Source organism: Lycorma delicatula, chromosome 6, assembly GCF_047948215.1.
Source record: "Lycorma delicatula isolate Av1 chromosome 6, ASM4794821v1, whole genome shotgun sequence".
Taxonomy (NCBI): domain Eukaryota; kingdom Metazoa; phylum Arthropoda; class Insecta; order Hemiptera; family Fulgoridae; genus Lycorma; species Lycorma delicatula.
In genome coordinates this window covers 31,239,904-31,263,186 of record NC_134460.1, presented here as the reverse complement: position 1 = coordinate 31,263,186, position 23,283 = coordinate 31,239,904, and the positions used below count along the sequence as shown (strand labels likewise).

Genomic DNA, 23,283 nt, shown 5'->3' with positions numbered 1-23,283 from the left:
AGGAAAATTTTGATTGTTCTATTTAACAAAAAAAAAAAAATATAAATTGAATAAAATGTGGCAGTTTATACCTCTATCATCAGTCCTACCGGATAATTTTTGAACAATCAGTCTGAGGCAATTTCGTTAATCAATCTCTATTAATAAAATAATACACGCTAATTGTAATAAAATGACATATATTGGTATTTTTAAATGAACTTTAGAATAGGTTCTGCTTTTGAGAAAGCTGAATTTTTTCTATGGAACTTATATTTGAAAATTCCAGAAGAGTAAATTTTATCTGAGATTGAAGCCTTTCAATTCAGTATATATTTATAAATTATTTTTTTATATCTGGTAAATATTCTGTTTATTTTCAATGATTTACGTATGACATTATGGACATCTTTAAATCTATTTATATTTGTTAAAATATTTTATTTTGGTTAAAAAAAATTCCTGGATTGTTAATGTAATTAACGTGAAAATAAATTTGAGAATTATAATCTTATTAAAATATCTTCTATATTTCTATTATTCTTTTCTATATTCTTTATATTTGAAATAAAATATTTTATGCATTTTAAATTTACCTTCGTCGGAAAATGAATTATAAGGTGAATAAATTTTCATTTGCTTATATTTTATGGTTTAATATTTCTTTACAGAAGTCAATTACTTTACGAAATACTAACTCATTACTTCGATTTTATTTTTGAAAAAGAAAAACTATAAAAAGTTAGGTAGAGAAAACTTTTCGGGGAAAAGTTTTTTTTTTTTTAAAAAAAGGCTGTTATAAGGAAAAAGCTGTTGGTTCTGCTGATACTCTCGGGACCTCTGTCGAATTACCTTCGTAATACGATCTTCCCTTCGTAAAATGTTATAGAGTTACTTATTTTACTCAATTTTCTGTAAACGATTTGAATACATTTGCTTCAACGCACATTTCAGTGTATTTATGTCAGTTTATTCTTATTTATGAATAAATATATGTATATTTATTACTTATACTTTTCGTAACTACGTGGTTTATATTTATGTATTTTATATACATGTACATACATTTTTTTACGTAAATAAGTCGTGTAACTATACCAGCACAACTCAAATTCATATAAATAAGTGTACGCTATATGTAATATAACATACATTTAAAATAATTTAAAAAAATATTTACTTGAATGTATATTAATATTTATAGAAATAAAAGCCAAGATGTACATTTTTATTGTTATCTGATTTTTTCATTAAGATACAACTGTATAAACAGCAATACAAAAAACGTAACAAAAAAATTAAAGATTATATTGAATATTAATGTTTGGACACTCGTATATATGTATAAGACGTTCAGAGATCGGCCTTAATGCGATGTCAACCTCCATGGTGGTATGGTAAAGATTCTAGATTCGAATCCCGGCCAAGCTTTGAATTTTCTTATTCGTTACAATAAAAATTCATTTATTGTCATAAAAAAGAATGATTAAGCTACTTGTTACTTGTCGTAGGCTTATTATTCACTGTGAGAGATTAAATAAATGAATTAATTTATGAAACAACTATTTTCTTGTTACGAAAATTATTTCAAATAGAAAATATCGATTCTGAAGGATTCTTTAGCTTACTGAGACTTTGTATATTTTATTTTTTTCAGCAGTACAATCATATGTTGAGTTGCAAGTCATTCCTAAATATTATATATTCACATTATAAAGAATAGCAAGCATTCCATGTCAGATTAACTAAAATGATAAAGAATGAAGTAGGTTGTCTTCAATATGACCATCATATCGGACCAACATATGACGGTGCACATCAGATATATCCAATCCTATAAGTATCACTTTTATTTTTTTCATACAGGACTGGTGTATAATGAGCATCAGTATTTTAAGAGAAAGCGATTATAATTAGGGTCTCTTGTACTTCAGATATTTTACACTTATAAAAAAAAACTGAGACAGGTAGCGAAAAACAGATAATTAATGTACTTTATCTTCAAACAGTAGCAGGAATTTTATAATTTCTGATAAATGAAATATTTGTATTTTAATTATAATTAAATATTTATAAAATAATATTTAAAGAATATAATTAAATCAATTTAAATAAATACGACCGTAAGAAAAATCTCTATTAATGTGGCGTAAATAAAACTAGCACTATTAACAATAACGTCATCTTTAATTATATTTTACTTGCTTTTTAATACACGTTATCCACCATTGCACACGCTTCTTATGTAGTCAGAGAAACATCTAGCTGAACTACAAGTTGTGGATACATAAACTGCTTAAATTCTTAATTTGAGATAATTGGACAGTGTCTCTCTTTTCGTCTGATTGGACCAATTAATTTACGGGAGTAATTCAGAACTGTATTGAGGTCGAATACCTCAAGCATCAAGGTATTCAAGCATCATCTTGATGCTTGAATACCTCAAGCATCATCTTCTAAGATATTTCAACAGTGTGAGTAAACTGTTGTTCCACCTAAAATAACTTATCGATTGTAGTCTCCAACTTTGTTTTAAATCGTATTAACATTAAAATCAGTATCTCATTATTAAAAAAAAAATTGTTTGTGGTTGGTCTCCTCATCTGATAATGCTAAATTTCTGAGCCTTTTGTCCCAAAATACATACCACCAATTTTCCCCCAGACGGCTAGGTTTTGAGTAATTTTTTGCATGTAATTTTCTTGGTGTCATCTTCATCATTATAGCAATCGAAATTTTAGATGTTCAAATGTGTTTTGTTTGATTTCTTTACTGTTTGGGATTCATATTTTATAAAATTTATTACAATCAAGGTTTTTTTTTGTTAGATGATTTAAAAGAATCTTTATGAATCTATACGCAATCTATACAAAATTACAGAATAAGCATAAGGTATAAGTATGTAATTATTTCGGCAATAATCACTCGTCTTTTCGACAATGTCTTGAAATCGCTGAATGTTTTCATCACTTCTGGTCGTGGATGAGCGTCTAAACCTTCGTTGTGGGAAAACATCACAGTTTTGGTTAAATTTTTTGATGATTTTATGAAAAATTTCTTCTGCCAAAAAAAAGTAAGTAACTGAAGACTGTTCTTGGTGCAGATATAAGATGTGGAATCATATTAATATACGGCAACCGTAAATCAAGTGATTGGTAATCCCAAATTTTCCATTATATTCGTATAATGTTCTAGTAATCAAATGCTATTCGTCGATACTTAACACTAATGGATAACTCCCAAGTATTACTACATTATGGATAATTTTCGACAAAGTTCCCTGACAAAAGCACGTGATAAGGAACCCCCAAAATAAATAATACACAATAAACAGTTGTAAGCAAACTTAAAGTCAAGTATGAAATTTCAAGCTCAGTCATTAATCACAAACCATTAATTTCAGCACCATATAGTCCACAAAACAAACATTAATAACAAATAAAAAAGAAAAAGAAAGAGAAGTAAGAAGAAATTAGATACGACACCACTAAACTTGACGGTGTTAGATTCCAAACTCTTACGCAGCCCTTAAGTCGAGTACATGGGCTTGTTTCAACCGTCGGACGTCTCTGCTGTTATCGAGTAGATTAATTGCAAAGTGGTTTACATGATTCTCAAGCCTCTGCAGGTATTTGACATTGTGCTGTTGTGCAATCTCACGAACCGATGGGAGCTCCAGATAATCCTGAATCTCATCATTCCGCGTGAACCACGGAGCTTCGGCAGTTACCCTCACTACTTTGTTCTGAAATCGTTGTATAATTTCCACATTACTAGTACTAGCCGTTTCCCTCAATTCTACACCGTACGTCCTGATTGGGCGCAGGATAGCCGTGTAAATTAAGATCTTGTTGGATAACGTGAGGCCTGAGTTCCTCGGTAGCAGTCAATGAAGTTCCCTGTACCTTGCGTTTAGCTGTTTCCTCTTCATCCTAACGTGACACTTCCAGGTCAAAGAGTAATAGGTATTGACAATAATCTCGTATAAAAATATAACAAACTAGTTTTAATATTTTTTATTAATTAAATTTGATTATAATTAAACGTAATGTTATTCTATGAAATGTAATGTTAGGGTTCAAAACATGCACCTTCTCAAGCGTCGTATTTAACAGCGACTTAAGAAAAAAAAATCCCTTTCGGCGCGCTGGAAGGGGGAGGTAGATTTCACCGGTGCTAAACAGGGGATAAAAAGATTTCCACCTTAAAGTTAAGAAAAACTTCAAATTTACTCAATACGACAATGCTTGCATGTAAAAAAACGTTTCACATGTTTAAAATACGACAAGCCTCATCTTCTTACAATTCCAGCAATATTTTGGTCATCCCTTGTCGTAAGGGCTGGTCATATAAAAACTTGTTTCAGACAAAAAATTATGTAATGTTTAGAGGGCTAAAGACCACTTTATATCGATTCGATACTGTGCCTATTAAGGGAGGTATGATTTTTTTGTCTTCCAAACCCAATTTTTTCCATCCCCTGGGCCAATAGTTAGTGATAACAAAAAAAATTACTTAAATAAGTTTTAAACCCTTATGCAAAGAATAGTAGGAAATTTAAACGATTTAGATATTTTATTTAAAGTTATAGCGATATATTTTTTTTTCGAAAAAGCCCCTATTTCAACCTCCATGGTCCGATTCTGCCCATTAACGAACTCGATTGAAACTTTGGGTCGTTATATTTTATGTATCAATTTGAAAGTGATTGGCGCAAAATTACGACAGTTATGGTGTCCACAAGAAAGTGAAATATATATATATATAAATGTATTTGTAAATTTTTGAACTGACGGTGGTTTTGGTGTCTAGGGAATCTGAAACGCGAAAACATGTTGAAATTTTCCGGAAGTCGAATCATGGTACCCATTGAAATGGGTAGCTTTCTTATGAAATCTACCTTATTAGAGCTGAATTATTTAAATAGTTCTTGATATTGAAAGTAGTACTTATTAGTTTTTTCTATAATTTTACATCCATTGTTTGACTTAATTTTGTTTTGGTTTTAAACCACTATTTGTTAGTTATGGTACGTAAAATTTTGTTTTTGAAATTTTTTAGAAATGATTAAATTTCTTTTAGCTGCCAATGTATGAAAATATGAGTCCTGGTTAGTTACATTACGTGTAGCTATCCCAGAGTTTAGAAAGTATTTAGAAAAACATCAAAACATTATTTACCCCTGATCCTATTCCTACTGTAAAAATTCCTCCATCCGAGTTATTACGGTTTTCTTTTCCTCTTTTTTCGTAAAAATTTTCAGTATTTAAATAATAATTGCAGTAATAAATAATAGTAATTTCAGTATTTAATTAAAAATAATAATTATTTTATAGTATTTAAATCGAAGAGATGAAATATATTTTAGTATTGGTATTTTTGTTAATTTTACTACTGCCTTGTCTGTTAAACATGTCGAAAAATACGAATAAAAAATAAATATTTTTACGATTCCTACTTCATATGACATTGTTTCTTTATAATTTTTATTTCTATCGATTTGTGTTCTGTATACATTTTTTATTTTTTATTTATTAAATACAAGCTGTTTTGCCTGCTGAACTGTAAAAAGTGTAGTCGTAAAGAAATCCAGAGTATTACAGAGTATAATTTTCTCATTTCACTGCTGATGAAATATATGTATATATTTATAATATAAAGGCTTACTTCAAAGGAAATTATAAGTTAAAACTGTAATATCGGTATGCACCCAACTCCTTCATCAGATGTTTCACAATAATATATCTGTTGTTGGCAACCAGAATGGGTGATTTGTTTCTTTTATTTTTATTAAACTGTATTTTTTCTTCTCACTTTGGTTTTTTTTTCATCAGTTTTAATATACGATGTGTATTTTTAAATTCATTGAAAATGATGTCTTTATGATGTTCTTTAAAACATATGTAGTTAAACAGTATGAATTAGTGATGTCAGCTACCATTGAGGACTTCTCGTTTTGTTATTTTATTTTGCTTTAACTTGTTCTTTTTATAAAATTATATTAAAACTGTAGTAATGTAGTTTATTTATGTGCATCTATTTTATTTTATACCCTTATGATATTTTTATTGTATAATTTATTTTTATTAACAAGTTAGTCTGAATTAACTGCCGTAAATATTTGTTTCATGTTTTTTCCTCTCTTTCTCTTTACCTTTTCATTCGCTCTTTTACGTGTTTAGCCTACTCAGTCGGATTTTACTTTTACAGTTAAATAAAATTGTGAAATTATTTCATACTTAACTATGTGTGTGATAATTTCTAGTGACTGATTTATTTTTTTTTAGCGTAGCGTAAACAAATTAAAATCCTTAATTGCTGCAATTCAATTCCACTTAAACGTAGTCACAGTTTACATTAGCAGTTGAATTGTAACTAGTAATGAAAGTATTTTAACTAATCCACATGTGAAGAAACTTAAAGTATTTTATTACGTTAATTAAAATAAATTTTCAGGGATTATAAATCTGTTACTATTTTAAAACAATATAAACATTGTAAATCTTTCGTAAAACAAATCTATCCTGAAAATCTTTTTTCTGGTGTGTGTGTGTGTGTGTGTGTGTGTGTGTGTGTGTGTGTGTGTGTGTGTGTGTGTGTGTGTGTGTGTGTGTGTGTGTGTGTGTGTGTGTGTGTGTATTAATATATATACCTATACTATTAAATAAAGAGGAGGAGAGGGTTTTTGTTTGTTCGGGATAAACAAAAAAACTACTCGATTAATCGCAACTAAATTTTTAACGATGTTTCTTGGCATAACTGAGAAGGTTTTTGAATATATTACATCTCAAAGAATCTCTAACAAATATATAATGTAGTAGTGTGGTGAACTTTAATGAACTATGAACTCTGAGTATCTATCACTGTGTGATCTGTGTTTGCACTGATTGATTATGAACATCTAAAAAAAAAAAATCAGTTTCTAGTTTTTTTTTTTGAGTTTAATTCCAAGTTTCAAGGGTTAAAATTATTTTTGAATTGTTTTTTGTAACCTTGTTATTTTTTTAATTTCTCGGTAAAAAATGAAAAAAATCAACCTGATTTTTGGTGATTGCAGTCTTTATGCCAAAAAAACAATTTCTAGATTTTCGAAATTACCTTGAAATCAGATGAAGAAAGGTAAACAAAAATTTGAACAATGACTGTAAATTTTCCCAATTCGATTATAGTAAGCGAGATATTCAGTAAATTTGGGCTTGCAAATACTCTTCAGATAAATATTTAAAAATCATTTTCGGAGTTCTTTTTAATTCCAATTTTTTAAGGGTGACAAGGTATACGGCGCTGTGGCTCGACCAACACTGCCACCGTTACTGTATGTGTAACTGGCTGCACCTGCCTCTGATTACTTGACTAAAGAAAATAAAATAAAAAAATTAACTGCTACGGGAAACGCTATTAACCATATAACGCAGGTGAAGCTGCGACGGGGAGCTAGTATATATATATATATATATATATATATATATATATATATATATATATATATATATATATATATATATATATATGTTGAAAGTGTATAATATAGGATTATAGTGTTAAAATAGTGTACTTCAGTCGAAGAAGGTTTGAGTATGATTAGACACAAATCTTCAGTTTATACTCTTTTATAACAGCCATTTAATATTAAAAATAATAATAATAATTTTGAAAATTAAATTTTAAAATAACAAGTACAGAGAAAGGAGCTACGCTAAACGATTATTGAAATAATTTAAACAAAAATTGTTATTTTATAATTTTTTGAGTTTTATATTTCTTTAATTTTTCGCAAAAATATTTTTATTATAGTAACATGAAAAATAATATTACTTGTTTAAGATAAGTAAATCATATTTCTATGTTGGTAAATAATAAATTATTTTGAAAGTTCATGATCAAAATCATAGAAATATATTTTTTTTAATTTTGTAAGTACAGGAAGATAAAAATTTGTTATCTGCCGTGTTAATTAATAGTAAGTAATTTGTTAATTATTTTCTTCTTTTATGTTATCTTTTTTTTTGTACTTCTTTATTATTTATTTATTCATACAAGCTATGTCTATTATCATCATCATTATAAGTAGTCTGTTATAAAGCAAATTTATAAAATTATTGTTCTTTTTGATGAACGTGTGTAATATGTTTCATCAAAGCGTCTTTTTGTTTTACTATTATAAATTTTTATAATGTTTTTTATTTATTCATGATTTTTTTTAGTGCTTTTTATTTATTCAAATGCCTATTGGTGTACATTCTTATGCCGACTTCCATAATGGTAAAATGGTAATTTGTTTTACATTCAGAAGATTTTGTATTCGAATCTCGGTAATAAATGGCATTTTTCAGAAGTTAATTAATGTAAAGATCATATTTTCACGGGTGTGCTTTAAGTTTATATAATGAATTAATAAAATAATAATAATTAATAAATATTGTTATCTGAAAAATTAAAGTTATATAATTTTTTTCAAGCCTGCAGAGGACCACGCAAATATTTTAATTCTTCTGTTCTTATTTTCCCTCTTTTTCCTCTATAATTCGTTCATCTTTCACCATTCTATGTTTTTCGTTTTTCCATCCAGCACATGCACTTATATATATATATAATTTATAAATAATACATACATATATACAATTCCTAAATGTAATTTTTGGAATATATATATATATATATATATATATATATATATATATATATAATCTATTATTATTATTATTATTATTATTATTATTATTATTATTATTATTATTATTATTATTATTATGCTTTTACGGCCAACATGGGACCATATAAGTCAATTTTAGTTGGATCTTTTCTGAGAAAAGCGTGTTATTTTACTCTTCCGAGCTGCCCAGTATTTCTTCATCCGTTCAGATCTTGCTTTCTTTTCTTCATCTGTAAACACACTCTTCGTTGTATTTTGTTGTTTGTCTGTCTTTTGTTTAAATCTAATGATTTTGTCTTTTCGCTTTGCAATTTTTCCAGTTTTATTCTGTAGGTCAGTCAGGGAAATTCCCAATTCTTTCATACCTTCTCTAATTTTTTTGATCCATCCTACTTCTAGCTTTTGGAACTAGAGCTTTTCAATTATATTTCTTGACAGTCTTGTTTCCGGTGTCCTTATGAGATGACCAAAGAAAGAAATTCCTTTTTTCTGCATAGTATCAGTAACAGGCTCTATTTCTCGATACACCACCCCATTTGGCACAATCCACCATTGGCCTTCTTTATATATATATATATATATAGATTAAATTATAATATATATATATATATATATATATATATATATATATATATATATATAGATTAAATTAATACAATTGAAAGTTTGATGAAACATTAACAATATGAACATTAAGGAACTTCACAAAATTTGACCTTCCCTTTTACCCTTTCAGGGCTTCTCCCTTTCTCCTCTTTCATTTTTCCCCATTCTCCGTTTCCCATTTTCATTTTTACCATATTCCCTTTCCCCTTTTCATATATTTCTCTTTCCCTTTCACCATTTTAACCTTTTCCTCCCATTTCCCTTTTCTTTCCCCATTGATCTTTCCCTTATTTCCCTTTCCCTTTTCTTTTTCTCCTTTCTATTTCGTTTTCCCCGTTTTCCCCGTTTTCCCAATTTTCTTTTTTCTATTTTCCCTTCTTTCCTTTTATCTTTTCCGATTTTTCCCTTTCTCTCTTTTCCCCGCGCATAAGTCGGTCCGGTAGTTTTTTTAGTCTATAGTGGACACACATATCGGAAACATTGAAATGGAATCGTAAAATGTTTAGTATAGCGTGTGTTGCTTTTACGTCCAAGACATAGCGCTGTTTAAAAAAAACAACAAAAAACATGTTTTTACCTGTCACGAGTGTGACATCTTAGTTATATAAATACTAGGTATATAAAAACACGCGTGTATTTAGATGCAACGTTACGTCAAAATTTCAAGTCAATCGGTGAAGAACTTTCGGAGATTTAAGATTAAAACAAACGAACATTTATGTTTTTATTTATCTAGATTTAATTTAAGATTTATTAATAATTTTCTTTTTTTCTTTTTTTCAGCCTGTAACTGTAATCTTCATGCGAGAAGGTGTCGTTTTAACATGGAATTGTACAAGTTATCCGGTCGAATTAGCGGAGGTATATGTCTGAAATGCAGACATTTCACAGCCGGTCGGCATTGCCACTATTGCAAAGAAGGTTATTATAGAGACCCAACTAAACCAATATCTCATCGCAAAGCATGTAAAGGTAATCGTTAAATTATTATTTTTTAGTATGATTTACAAGTCAAATATGTTATTATTTTATTTATTGATAATTCTTACTAAGAATGCTCTTTTGTTTTGTAAAAGAGATTTTTACAATTATCAGTTTAAAGTGTATTGAGACATCATTCTATATTCTACATGTAGTTTCTTTTGTGCAAGATGTAAAATCCTAAAATAACATAAACAATGTTTGGAATCTTATTGATAAAATAGAAATTAAATTTATAAATTTTATCTTTAACTAAAATCATCATATACAATATAAGTAATAATTTTCTAAACGTTGAGGTTATATATTTTTATAAATAATCTTGCTAAAAAATAAATAAAAAGAAACATAATTTTTGCAATAAACTTGATTTTGGTTATTTTATAATTCCCTTAAATATTTTTACGGAAAAAACGTTTTATGTATGTACAAAATTAGGTTTAACTAATATATATTTTCAATAAGCAGAGTAAAATTCATTTCACTTGGCTCTTGTATTTAAGAGGGTATTACTTCTTACATATAAATTAATTTATTTTCCAGAATTCTAAATTTTAATCCAAAATTTAAATCATTATATACTATAATTAATGTTAGAAACAAGAATATAATGCTTCCATTTCTTGTCCGAATACTAATTGTAGAGATGTTAACGTGTTTCTTCTAAATGTGCCAGTACGTTAAACAATTTTTTCTTTACATCCTAGGTTTTGAACAAAAATGTCAGAGCTTCGTACAACTAATGCGTAAAAATTAAACTACTTGTAATCCCGGGAGTGTTCTTAGGCTTCAATTCCATTTTGTTGTGACTTGTGTGTTGATGAAGCTAAGCAGTGACAGAGAAATTGCCAAAACGTGCTCGTAATACAACGGTAACTACGAGTTACTTGAATAAACTACTGAACGCTGATAAGACGAACAATTATGTTGAATATCAAATAATTCTTTAATATTTTAAATTTATAAAAAAAAACCTTGTATAAAGGTTTATTTATAAAATAAACTTTTTTATTTAGTGGGTTTGCTTACGTGAGATCCATTATGTCGAACTGTGTGCGCAGTGAAAATTGCCCAGTGGTCATGTTCTTATATTTGTTATTCATGTTTCAGTTTGTTATCCTATCCAATTTTGGGTTTTTATTGTCTAATTATTTATGTTCACTTAGTTTTATTTAAGTTAATAATTTTATTTACTCTTTTTTACCCCGCCCCACAGAGAGAAATAACCCGCAATTAAACATAAATACAGTTCCGGGGGGGTTTCCTTCTCCCCAAACAACCTCGGCAGAACTCAAGGTCCCACCGGTCGGGACCGGTCTTTCGTTTAGTCACCATGTCTCAAATGAGGGGATCCCTTCGGGATCCTCCCCACCGGGACTATGGTCTTATATTCCCCCCCGCCTTGCCACTAACGGAGAACCCCCAAAGGGATCTCCCACCGGGACTACGGTCTTATTTAACCCCCTCCCCATGGCTCCGCCAGGAGTCCCCGTTCACTCATCGGTGATGAGATGCCGGAGTGTCTCACCCCTCCTGGACGAGGCTATCTCGCCACAATAATTCTACCACAAAAAAAAATTCGCCCAAAATAATTCTATGCTCCACAGTGAGTACCCCTCACTTCCGGTGTACATTTCTGTAACCTCTGCCTCCCAAAACGTGGTCAGAGGTTTTGCAGAAAGTGCAGCGGGCTACCTTCTGGCAATTCACCTTGACATGGCCAACCTCTCTGCAGTTAAAACATTGGCCGGTCGCTCTTCCAGCGACCGGCGCATTACTCATATATGTACGTTACTAATGACTGTTTTCGTTGATGCGACTATAAAAAAAAACAATGAATTAATTACATTATATCTTTAAAAATCAATTTAAATTTCAATATATAAATATGTATATTGTATATATATGATTTTATAATTTTGGATAAAATAGTAATCTTCTATGTAATAATGGGTGATTTTTATAGTAATCTTCTATGTAATAATGGGTGATTTTTATTTCTTTAATAAATAAAATAATAAAAACATTGATAGTATTACAGTCAAACGTTTCTATAATTTGAAGAATTGTTCCTAAAAACAAAATTAAAGGGCTTTATTATCCAACAAAAGTAATTTTTTTTTGTTGGATCAACTTTTAAAACGATTTAACTGAGAGTTAAAAAACTTATTTAACATGTTTATGTAAAGTTTTTTTAAAATTATTTTTCATTTATTTTTAAAAGAATGTTTTATTACATAAATTATTATTTTTTTTTTCATGCAGCTTATTTGCTATTGTTTAACGTTGTTATGTAATGTAAATGTTTAGTTCACATTTAATAGTATCAGACTAAACAAGTAATTAAACTCTTATTTAAACTAAACTTTAAAAAAATTTTAATGCTTTTATAAAGTTATATTAATTTTAAGTAATTTTCATCACTAAACATATTTTAAAAGAAAAAATTAAATAATAACTCTATAGTAACTTTAAAATATACACTATTCTTCTATTATTTCCTTTGATTATTTTTTATTGTTGAAAGTATATCATTCTCCATTTAGATATATATCTATATATATAAAAATGTTAAGTGCGTTTATGTACGGCTTCAAAAACTCAAAATGTTCTGCACCGATTGAGCTCAAATTTTAGCGCGATATATAACCCGCATCAAAGATTGTTTTCATCTATTTTTAATAAATCTATCTATCTATTTTTAATTTGGAAATATAAACAAAGGAAAACCAATCAGAACAATGGAAGATGGCCACTGTCAAACACAACGACCAAATTTCTTTGAATTAAATTTAACAGCTAAAACATCTGTATTTTATGTATTTTATTAAAAAAAAACAAAAAAAAAACACCAAAACAAAAAGAAAAGCCACCAAGAAGGATGACTTACAGTAAATAAATTAAAACACCCAACTTTCTTATAGCCCAGTTAGACTTAAGACTATGCAAACAAAAAAAGTCGAAATAACCAAATACACAAAAAATTGTATCCCTACATAATGACCAAAAAATCCTTTGTTAGGTTATTTTTTTACATATATATGACCAAACAATCGTTTTTTGGTAATTTAGCGTTCTTTGCTATGTAAAAGCAAAGAACAAAATTCACAAATAGTAACACTGAAACCACAACTAAGTATTCGTTTTTTTTTTGTTTTTTCTAACTTCCGAAACCACCGTTATGCATTGCTTCAGATGATGATATGAATGATTTATAGCGTATGAAAATGCCATGCCTGACCGGGATTCCAACTTGGAACCACCGGATTAAAGTCCGAGACGTTACCACTCGCGCCACGGAGGCCGGCAAACATATTCGTTACGAGCCGAATAAAAACACGACTTACCAATATGGCGTTGTGTGTCAAACCAATTTTATACGGACTATAATTACTTTTAATACGCGAACCCCTTTGCAATGATTGAACATTAAATTAAACCTCTTCAAAAATTATTTCTTTTGAACCTTGCCACATTTTGATATCATTGTTTTTCTATAACACGGCTGGAATTCTTTTCGTTTAATGATAAGAAGCGTTGTGGAAGACAATAACCGAATTCTCTTACAAAGGACATAATACACCTTGTGTATGTTTTTTTTTTTTTTTTAATAAAATACAGATGTTTTAGCAGTTAAATATAATTCAAAGAAATTTGTTACTTAATCAGTTGTGATTTTGTTTACATTGGCAACGACTATACGGGCTCTTTGTGATTGGTCGTTGTGTTTGACAGCGGCCATCTTGCATTGATCTGATTGGTTTTCCTTTGTTTACATTTCCATCTGATTTATTAGCTTCTTATTTATTAAAAAAACTACAAATTAAAAATAGATAGATAGATTTATTTAAAATATATGAAAACAATCTTTGATGCTGGTTATATATCGTGATAAAATTTGAGCATAATCGGTGCAGAACATTTTGAGTTTTTGAAGCCGTACACAAACGAACTTAACGTTTTTATATATATAGAAGATGTATTTATAATAGTTTCATATATATATATATATATATCTGTATAAATATTAATAAACTAATTTCCTGTTATTACTGCTTTAGTTTTTTTTCTATGTTTAGTAATTTAGCAGATATCTGTTTCATCAGAATGTGTATAATGTACAAGTATATACATTCTGTGTACATACATATTCTATTATATAAAATATATATATACATTATATAATTATGCATGATATACTTAAATATACTTATTATACATTATACACATAAATAAATCATGCATGATTTATTTAAAAACAAAATTAAAAGTATTAAAATTATAGAAAGGATTTTGATCATCTCATTCACTGATGTAAAATATTATTCATCCGGATTCCTGTGTATATATACGGTTTCTAGAGGGTGTTGATGAATTAAGGAACAATTTTAGGATATAAAAATAACAAAAAATTTCATGTGAGCAAATGTTCACAATTATCCTAAATATGTAGGCAAATATTGCTTCATCTTCTTTGTCCCATTTTTGTGTTTTTTTTATAAAATTTATATCTTAATAACGAATTGAGATATTTTTGTAATAAACATCTTTAAAAAATAAATCATTTTGGAAAGAATTACTAATTTGAAAGTGACAGTCAATAAATGTTTTTAGTTATTAATAACTTTGTAAATATTGTATAAATTAAATTTCCGCTTACCAACAATTTAAAATTGTAAATCCTAGTACTTTCGGAGCTATTACTCCATCTTCCGGGATTTTTTAATAGATGTTAATTTAAATTCAAATCAATAATTGTTTTTAAATTAAACTGTTATGTTCATGTATTATGAGGATCTTTGCGACTATGTTAAGGATAATAGTCGCAAACATCTTACAAACATGACGTTACTGTCTTATTGACGTACGAATTAATTTTATTCTCGACGACCGTCAGTTTAATTTAAAAACGATTATTGATTTGAATTTAAATTAACATCTTTTAGAAAATTCCTGAAGATGGAGTAACAGCTCCGAAAGTACTAGGATTTACACTTTTAAATTGTTGGTAGGTGGAAAGTTAATTTATACAACTGTTTTAATACCAACGGTGCCAAATGCTCATTTATTGAAATCGGTTGATAAATTCTGAGGTACGGCTGAAGTTGTTAAATAGAATCGCAAAAATGATGCACGAAAACAGACATAAAGTGTGAGAATGAATGGGAAAATGAAGCGTGAAAAACTGAAATTTTTCAAACGGGTAATTTTTGTTTCGTAATAAACATTTTTTGTTAAGATCTTCATAATCGTTTATTCTAAGTACATTTATGTTCATTTGTTAGCTTCGTCATAACTAAATTACTTTTTGACGCGTTTCGGATATATTCTATTTTAAAAACTATGAAAAAAGTTAAAAAAGGTAGATAAATGTATTCAGTGTAAATAAAAAAGTTCACATAAACATAGGATCGGAAATAATTGGTTTTCCAGTTATAGCTGGAAAACAAAACATTTCTAGACCGATGTCTGTACGGTTATTTTTTTTTTCATTTATAGGTCAGTTACCCATAAATTAAAGGGTATTTGGTTGTTGTATATAGTTTTTAATATGAAAAACAGGTCCTAAAACTATTACTTGTAATCTTTGAAAAAATTATTCTAAACCACAAAAAGTAGATGTCACAAAATAAATTTTTGAAGTTTGGAGTGCAATAATTTTTTTTATTACAATAAAAAATAGCATTTAAGCCATGAAATTTACCCGATAATTTAAGTTCAAAGAATTTAAGTATAACTTAAATTTACACATTGTTTTAAACTTGAAGCATAAATCAAGGTAAAACTTTTCTCAAGCTACAATTCGAAAACGATGCATTTCCAGATCCATATTTATACAAACATTTTTATTACAACTTTTTTATTTTCACCTTGACCGTTCTTCGTAAGAAACTGTATATAGGCCTATTATGTAAATTGTAAAATACTATTATCCTTTTTACTTTTCATGGTAACTGTAAATTTTATTTATCAGCTATGTGTGATTAAGCACGTAATCTTGTAGGGAATTACGAGAGTATATCTTAAAAATATTATTAGTTATCACTTAAAATGTTTAAATAACCGATAGGCTAAAAATAAAGATACAAAACTAGATACTCGTTTCGATTGTTACCCAGTTATCACTAGTATATAAACATAATTTTTTCTTCTTTGGTGGATCTGTCTTTCAAGAGATCTCAAATGAACGTCCTTTATTTTTCTCGTCTTGATCATCGTGTCTCTTTTTGTATGGCTTCCTCCATTTATATTATCTTTAAATATCCCAATTGTCTTCCTTTTTCTAGTCTCTTGAGTTTTTTATCTGACTCTTCGTTGAAGACAATTTCAACTTCTGATGTGTTTCAACCGTGACGTTTTCCAGTTTCATATAATCTTCATTAAATTTTTCTCTCCTTTTCAATATTTCTTTATTTTCTCTGCTCATTTCATTTAATCTATTTCTATTTTCGAGATCTCAAAACTATTTCAAGTGTTTCACTTCCTTCCTTTCTTCTTTCTAACTGTATAAAATTCAAGTTTATATTATATGCCTCGCACAAAGTTTTTGTCAAACCTCTTCCTTAGTTAGTCAAAATACTTGTTACTGTCAGTAATCCTTTCACCTTAATTTTCTTGTAGATATTTTGTTTTGTACTATTTACTAATAATATATATAACTTTCGTTCCATATTATCAAATACTTTTTATCCTAACTACAATATTTCTATCTAAGATGGGTTTTGTTTATTAACAAACCTTTTTATCTTACTAGTCTACATCAGTTAATATAATTACAAAGATTAATATAAAAACATTATGAAATATTGATGATAAAGGAAAAAATTACTACTTATGAAATACTCAAATATGTATTCTTCTGCATAAAATAAACATGATAGTTTACCACAAACATAATTTAATATGGATAATGTAAATTAAAAGCGGAAATTTCCTCTTACAAAATTTTAAACCACTTTAACTCTTCAAATATTACATTGTTATGTATTATGTAATATGTTAATATTACATTGATCGTTGCTCTGGTATTGTATAGAAAAAAATGGAAGTTACACGTAATAATAAACGATCTATAAAATATCTATGGCATCATTTTGGGGAGAAATTATTGGAAACATTTTAATATTTTTTATTACGGCTACAAGAAGTCTACTAAGTAATCATGAGACTATACGACTAGGGTACAATTTAAAATTAAAAAATAAAATAAAATAAGCAGCCTCTGAAAAATAGGGTGGTAGGAACGTAGAGTTTAATGAACGGCGAAATTTCATTAAAATGAATATTTTTAATATGCTGTTATTTTTACTAATACAACTGCTGCAGCTAATGTTATTATAATGGTAAATTGAAGTCTTTTTTAAGTAAATGGAAGGATTTTTAATTTCTACTGTTTCGGGTTAAGAAATTTTCTTACCACTTGTTTTTTTCTTCTACTATACATATTGATAGTTCCGAGTTCGAATCTCAGCTAGGCATTGCGTTTTTTCATACACTAAAAGATTTATTTATCTATAATTTGGCTTCAGCCTAGTATTAATGGAGGTAATAAATCAATAAATATATATTAATGTTGTTACATTTAATCCGTTATATATATCAGTATTTTTTTTACTATAGACTGGTTTTAGGTATACGTTTGATTCTGTGACATGTTTCAGTTGTTAATTGAAGTATGCAGTTACAGTAGCTAGAAAATTATTTGAGTATATAACGATCTCCAGTGTTCAGAGATTAATTTCAATAGTTAGTCTAGATTTTTGTGAAGCGTGTATGCACCTAATGATTTTCTGAACAATTTTATTTTGCTAAAGTTTATTGTTCTTCTCTTATATATATATATATATATATATATATATATATATATAAGAGAAAGCAATGATCAGCCGTGTTCATTACTCCCCATTTTCAAGTAAAGAATTGTTTGTACAGAACAAATAATGAACCCTCCCCGGTTAGAATGTCTACTGTTAGAAGATAGAAGTGTTTTTAGAAGGGTTTGGGTGGAGTGTAGGAGGGAGAAGTCGGTGGCGATAGAATGAACAAACGACCTATCGCATGACTGGTCATTTCTTCTAATGAAATCCTAGCCGACGAACCAACTCTATATTGATCCCATTGAAAAGTACTTTTCAATTTCATATTGCTTTTTATCAGTAATATATGTATACCTGTAAAACTAATCTACATTTTACAAATTTTCTTGAAAAGTATGATTTTTAATTTATTTCAATTTTTTTTTTTTTTTTTTATTTCTGCGGTAGTAGTTAATAGAATTTTATTTTAATTAAATAAAGATATTCATTAAAAAAATTAAAGATGCTTGGCAGTAAAAATATACGTATGTTAAGATGATGCATAATAAATTCATAAATTTTGGTAAAAGTTTTATTTTAGAATTTCAATGTAACAATTTAGAGCAAAAAAATCAAATCAACCGATCACTTCCATTTTTTCATACTTATTTTCACATTTTTATAATATAATTTTTTTTGAATTCAAAGTGTGGACCTCATATAACTTAATTTTTACTTATCTTAATTTATTATGTTACTTATGAAAACCTAAAGAATTGTGATTAGTACTTAAATCAAGTGTTGCGCAAGGGTAATTCACGTTGTGGATTGGCCATTTATGCTTAAATCTACCTGAGTAGATTTTACTTAATTTATGAATACAGTAAAATCGTAAATAAAAGAAGCTATGACAAAAACACTTCGGGTATTAAAATTCTGAGGAAATAAAGATATTGTTTAAAGACTTGGAATTTTAAATGTTTATTACAGGATTAAAAACCCTTTTTTCTTTAAACTTATTAAATAACTACAGTTAAATTTATTATACTAAGTTATTTTTGTTTTTTTAATGGCAGAAAACCTCAAATTTTGAATCAGTAACGGGTTAAACAAAATAACACACTTTTTATTATAGTGACTGACTGGAGTAGTTATTTACAGAAATAAAAAATGAATGACTTTAATAAAATAACAAAGTAAGGAGATATTAAAATAACATACCCACCCAGTTGTTTTAAATTTCGGATTGGTTGGAAGCCATTATATAGATTATTCACAAAGAATGTAGCAAACTTTCAAGACATATTGAACTGGCGAAAATAAAGAAGAATGATCGTATAAATAGAGGTTTGGGAAAAGGAATGTTAGCAAGTCGGCTAGCGAAAGATTTCGCTTTGATTTCTACGTCTTCGGTAAAATTAAACCAGACTAATTCTTAGGATTACAAATTTAGTAATTTTATATGAAATCTGAAATGAAAAGTTGAAAAAATAGAACCCAGAATTGTATGTATAGTAGTTTTTCAGAAATTTGGGGTAAAATACGATACAGGCCGAGAAACATTTTTTTTCTCCGGAAGTTCATTTCGAACGTTAGATCATACATTTATTTGCAGTTGTTTCCTTTTTTCCTGTTTTTCTATCTGCCCAGTACCTTTTCATTCTTTTAATACCTCTTTCCTTCGTTCTTCATAAAGTTCAGCTCTGTCTTGGCGTTTTGGCTCTTCTTGGAATCTTTTATTTTCATCTTTTAAATTTCACTTTCTTTTATAATTTCTTCAGTTATTTTTAATTCTTTTAGGTCTTCTTGGAATTGTCTAAACCATTTGACTTTAGTTTTTTAACTTTGAAAGAAATCAAAAATTTGTTTAGTTAATCTACTGTTATTCATTCTAAATGAATGGGAGTAAAATGCGTTTCGTCTTTTCTTTATCGTGTCTGACAATTTTTCAATTTTAGTATAAAGTTTGTTATTTGGAATTAATTCTACCTGATTATTTTTAAATTTAGGAACTAAAGTTTTGTTTTAATTTTCCTTACTTGTTTTTGTTAGATTTTGTAGTAGATCTTTGTAGTAGATCTTAGTACAGTCTTAGGGTTTCTACCGCATAGAGTGCTTCCGTCTTTATCAGAGATTTATAGTATCGAAATTTTGAGTTCCATAATAAAGACTGTTTGTTATATGTGTATTTCGTTAGCTGGAAAGTTAATTTCATTTTATTATCTATGTAACGGTTAACGGTTTTTGATCTAAAAAAAGTCCAACTGATCCATTCTCCTAAATATTTGAAATTATCCACTTTCTCTATTTTTTTTAAAATTTATACTTATAGACATTTTTGATCAGTTATCTAACATTATTAAATACCATTTTATGTCTGGGGTAAAATAAATTAGTTAACTGGATAATGAATACTTAAAAGGTTTAAACAAAATCTGTAGAGAATTTGATTCTTCGTAAAATGGCATGAATAAAGTCCGTAGAAACTAAATAAAAATGTAGGAATTTCTAGTTAATTAAAAAAAAAAAACATACTAAAAGGTGGCAGACTTCCCGAAAAGTACAAAATTCAAGACCTAAATAGGTCTGAAAAGATATGTTTCTTCAGTTTTCCAGGTTAGATTTCATATAAAATCACTTAATTTGGGTCCCACGAATTGTACAGTCTGATTTAATTTTACCGAAGGCACAGAAATCAGGGCGAAATCTTTTGCAAGCCGACACATTTCTAACGAAGCGTTTTCTAACCTACGTTTATACGAAGGCACTTTTTTCTTTATTTTTACCAGTAGAACATATTCCTAAAAGTTTGTTAGGTGTTTTTCATTATATCTGTTTAATTCTATGATATTGTTTCTTTTAAATCTCATTAGTTGACTTTTTTATCCTGTCTTGATTTTTGTTGGGTAAATAAATCAATTTTTTACTTATAGTTTAATCACTTATTGCAGCATAGAAAAATTTTAATTTCATTACTTTTTTATCGTATAATTTTTTCTACGCAAAAATAATAGATTTATTTAGTTTTTAAAATATAAAAATAATGGGATAAAAGATAAATATATATTTATCATTGGTTTATTTAATTAAATATTATTCTTGTATGTATGTTTATATTACTCGTTAAATACTTTGATTTATTTATTTCTTTAACTTCATTGAGCAATTTAATTTCCCACGGGATTATATCGTCTATCTTACATTATAATTTGAAGTTAGTTTTGAAGGTACTGCTTATTCATTAATTTAATACTATTACATAACGAATGGTTACAAGTAAATAAATAAAATGGTATTGCATGGTTTTTGTGTAAAAATACTAAAAAAGATACAAGGTAATAAAAAGCAGCCGGTCTTTTAATAAAGTATATTGTTTTAAAAATATTGCTTTTAGCTGATAGAAGAGTCATAGACAGGCTAGAATAGATTTGATGATTTAATAATATTTTTAACTAAATTGGAATGACTAATTTAGTTGTGATAAACGTCTATTAAATAAATAAAGATTAAACGTTTATAAATTTAATATTGTTGTTTGCTCGTAAATCCTAAGGAATAAGGGTTGTTTAAATGGGGGTATAAATTTCTCCACTATTACCACCATTACAGTAATCGCTACCACTATTATAAAACAGTAAGTAAATGAAGAGAGTGAAAAAGTTCGTGATTGATAACCTTTTGTCTTTGTCACGTTTTCTTTTTTTCTTGGGTTACAATTACACTATCTCAATTACTTATACTAAAATACAAAAGCACTTACTTTAGTTGGTATGTGCGAATGTTCTATCTCTGTTTTTACTTTCTTTTTTCCTGTGAAAAATTGCTTTTCCTTAAATGGTACATTCTTAACGTTTAACTGACAAAGCTAAAAACACAGAGTGTCTCACAAAGAAAAAATAAGATTTTTAAGACATCTTCTAAACGAAATAACAAAACGTTGTCAGAAACATAAGTTCGGAAACACTTTTGTTTTTCAGTTATAATTTTCAAAAATTAATTCTGATTCCTTTTCCATCAGTTAAAAGAACTGCATCAAAATACTTGGAACTTAAATTACGGGGTAAATTTAATATTGTTTTTGAATTGATAAATCGTATAAACCAATTTCAAAATTGTATTTCTAGTAATTTTTGAGAAAATTATCAAACACAAGAAATTTTTATTGAAAATCTCATTTTTCGATACAAATTTTGACAAATCAAAATTTTCGTCAAGTTTTACAACAACTTTGTTAAATTGCCAATAAATAAATTTGTAGAGTAAATTTATATAAAAAAAGGAAAAATAATCATTAAGAGCAGTTTAAGAAATCTTCTTTTTTTATTAAAAAAATAATAAACCGAAATGTAACAGAAAAATACTGTATTGTTATTTTAACCACAAGAAAAAATCCGTTCAGTACTAGAAAATATCATGGAAAAAATGAACACGCATGAAACTATCAAATTTAGGACTTAATTTTAAGTTGTAAGAATCTCAGTGGAGGTTCATTTTATCCTTGAAGCAAAAACTAGGATGAAATATTTCGCAAGCTATAACTCGAATACGAAACATTTACGGACTCATGTGTATACGAAGTTTTTCCTTGTTTTCACCTCTAGAGTATTGTCGCGTGTTCGCGATTGATTCGACAAGGATATTGAGAAACTATCAACGTAAAAATATTTTACAAATACAATTTATTACCTTAAAGACATACGTATGAACAAAACAAATAAAAATAATAAATAATAATGACAATGCATATATATAAAACACAAAATAGTATTTAAAATAAAAAAGACAAGATTTGTTTAATGGCAGTTAAATTATAAAAACTAGAATACTCGTACAGTCCAATGTACGAAAAACGTTAAAATGACCTATAGAAACTAATACTGCATTAACAAGATAATCATAAAAGTTCATCACTTAATTTTTTGCAAATATTAATATTTTTACTGTTTACAGTGGAACTACCCTACACTTAATAAGTAAGTAGAGTCGTGTCACTTTCACTACTGTTTACTAATAAACTCACCGAACAACATCTTCTATTTACCCACTGTGTACAATGGAACGCTCATGATGTACACTTCACTCGTTGTTTCCACACGCTTACAATTATCGCCGTCACCGCAACTGTGACTTGTGAAACTACTCTGTTATCGCTTGTTATCACGACTGCGCCGAACACGGCCTAGCAGAACTATTCACTGCTGGTCCCTGTCAATATTTATGTCCCCTGGCCTACAGAATCAATACCCGCTTCATACCTTTAATTGTTAA

At 28.1% G+C, this 23,283-nt stretch overlaps 1 protein-coding gene across 1 annotated transcript in view; it reads left to right on the top strand.

Annotated features, from left to right (window-relative positions):
* The first annotated feature begins 10,025 nt into the window (after nt 1-10,025).
* The window catches only part of LOC142326490 (netrin-1-like), a 220,660-nt gene continuing 207,402 nt past the window's right edge, over nt 10,026-23,283 (top strand). The window contains exon 1 of the mRNA XM_075369070.1: nt 10,026-10,210. Coding sequence (XP_075225185.1) covers nt 10,063-10,210 — 148 coding nt within the window. The 5' untranslated portion in view covers nt 10,026-10,062. The remainder of the gene's footprint in view (nt 10,211-23,283) is intronic.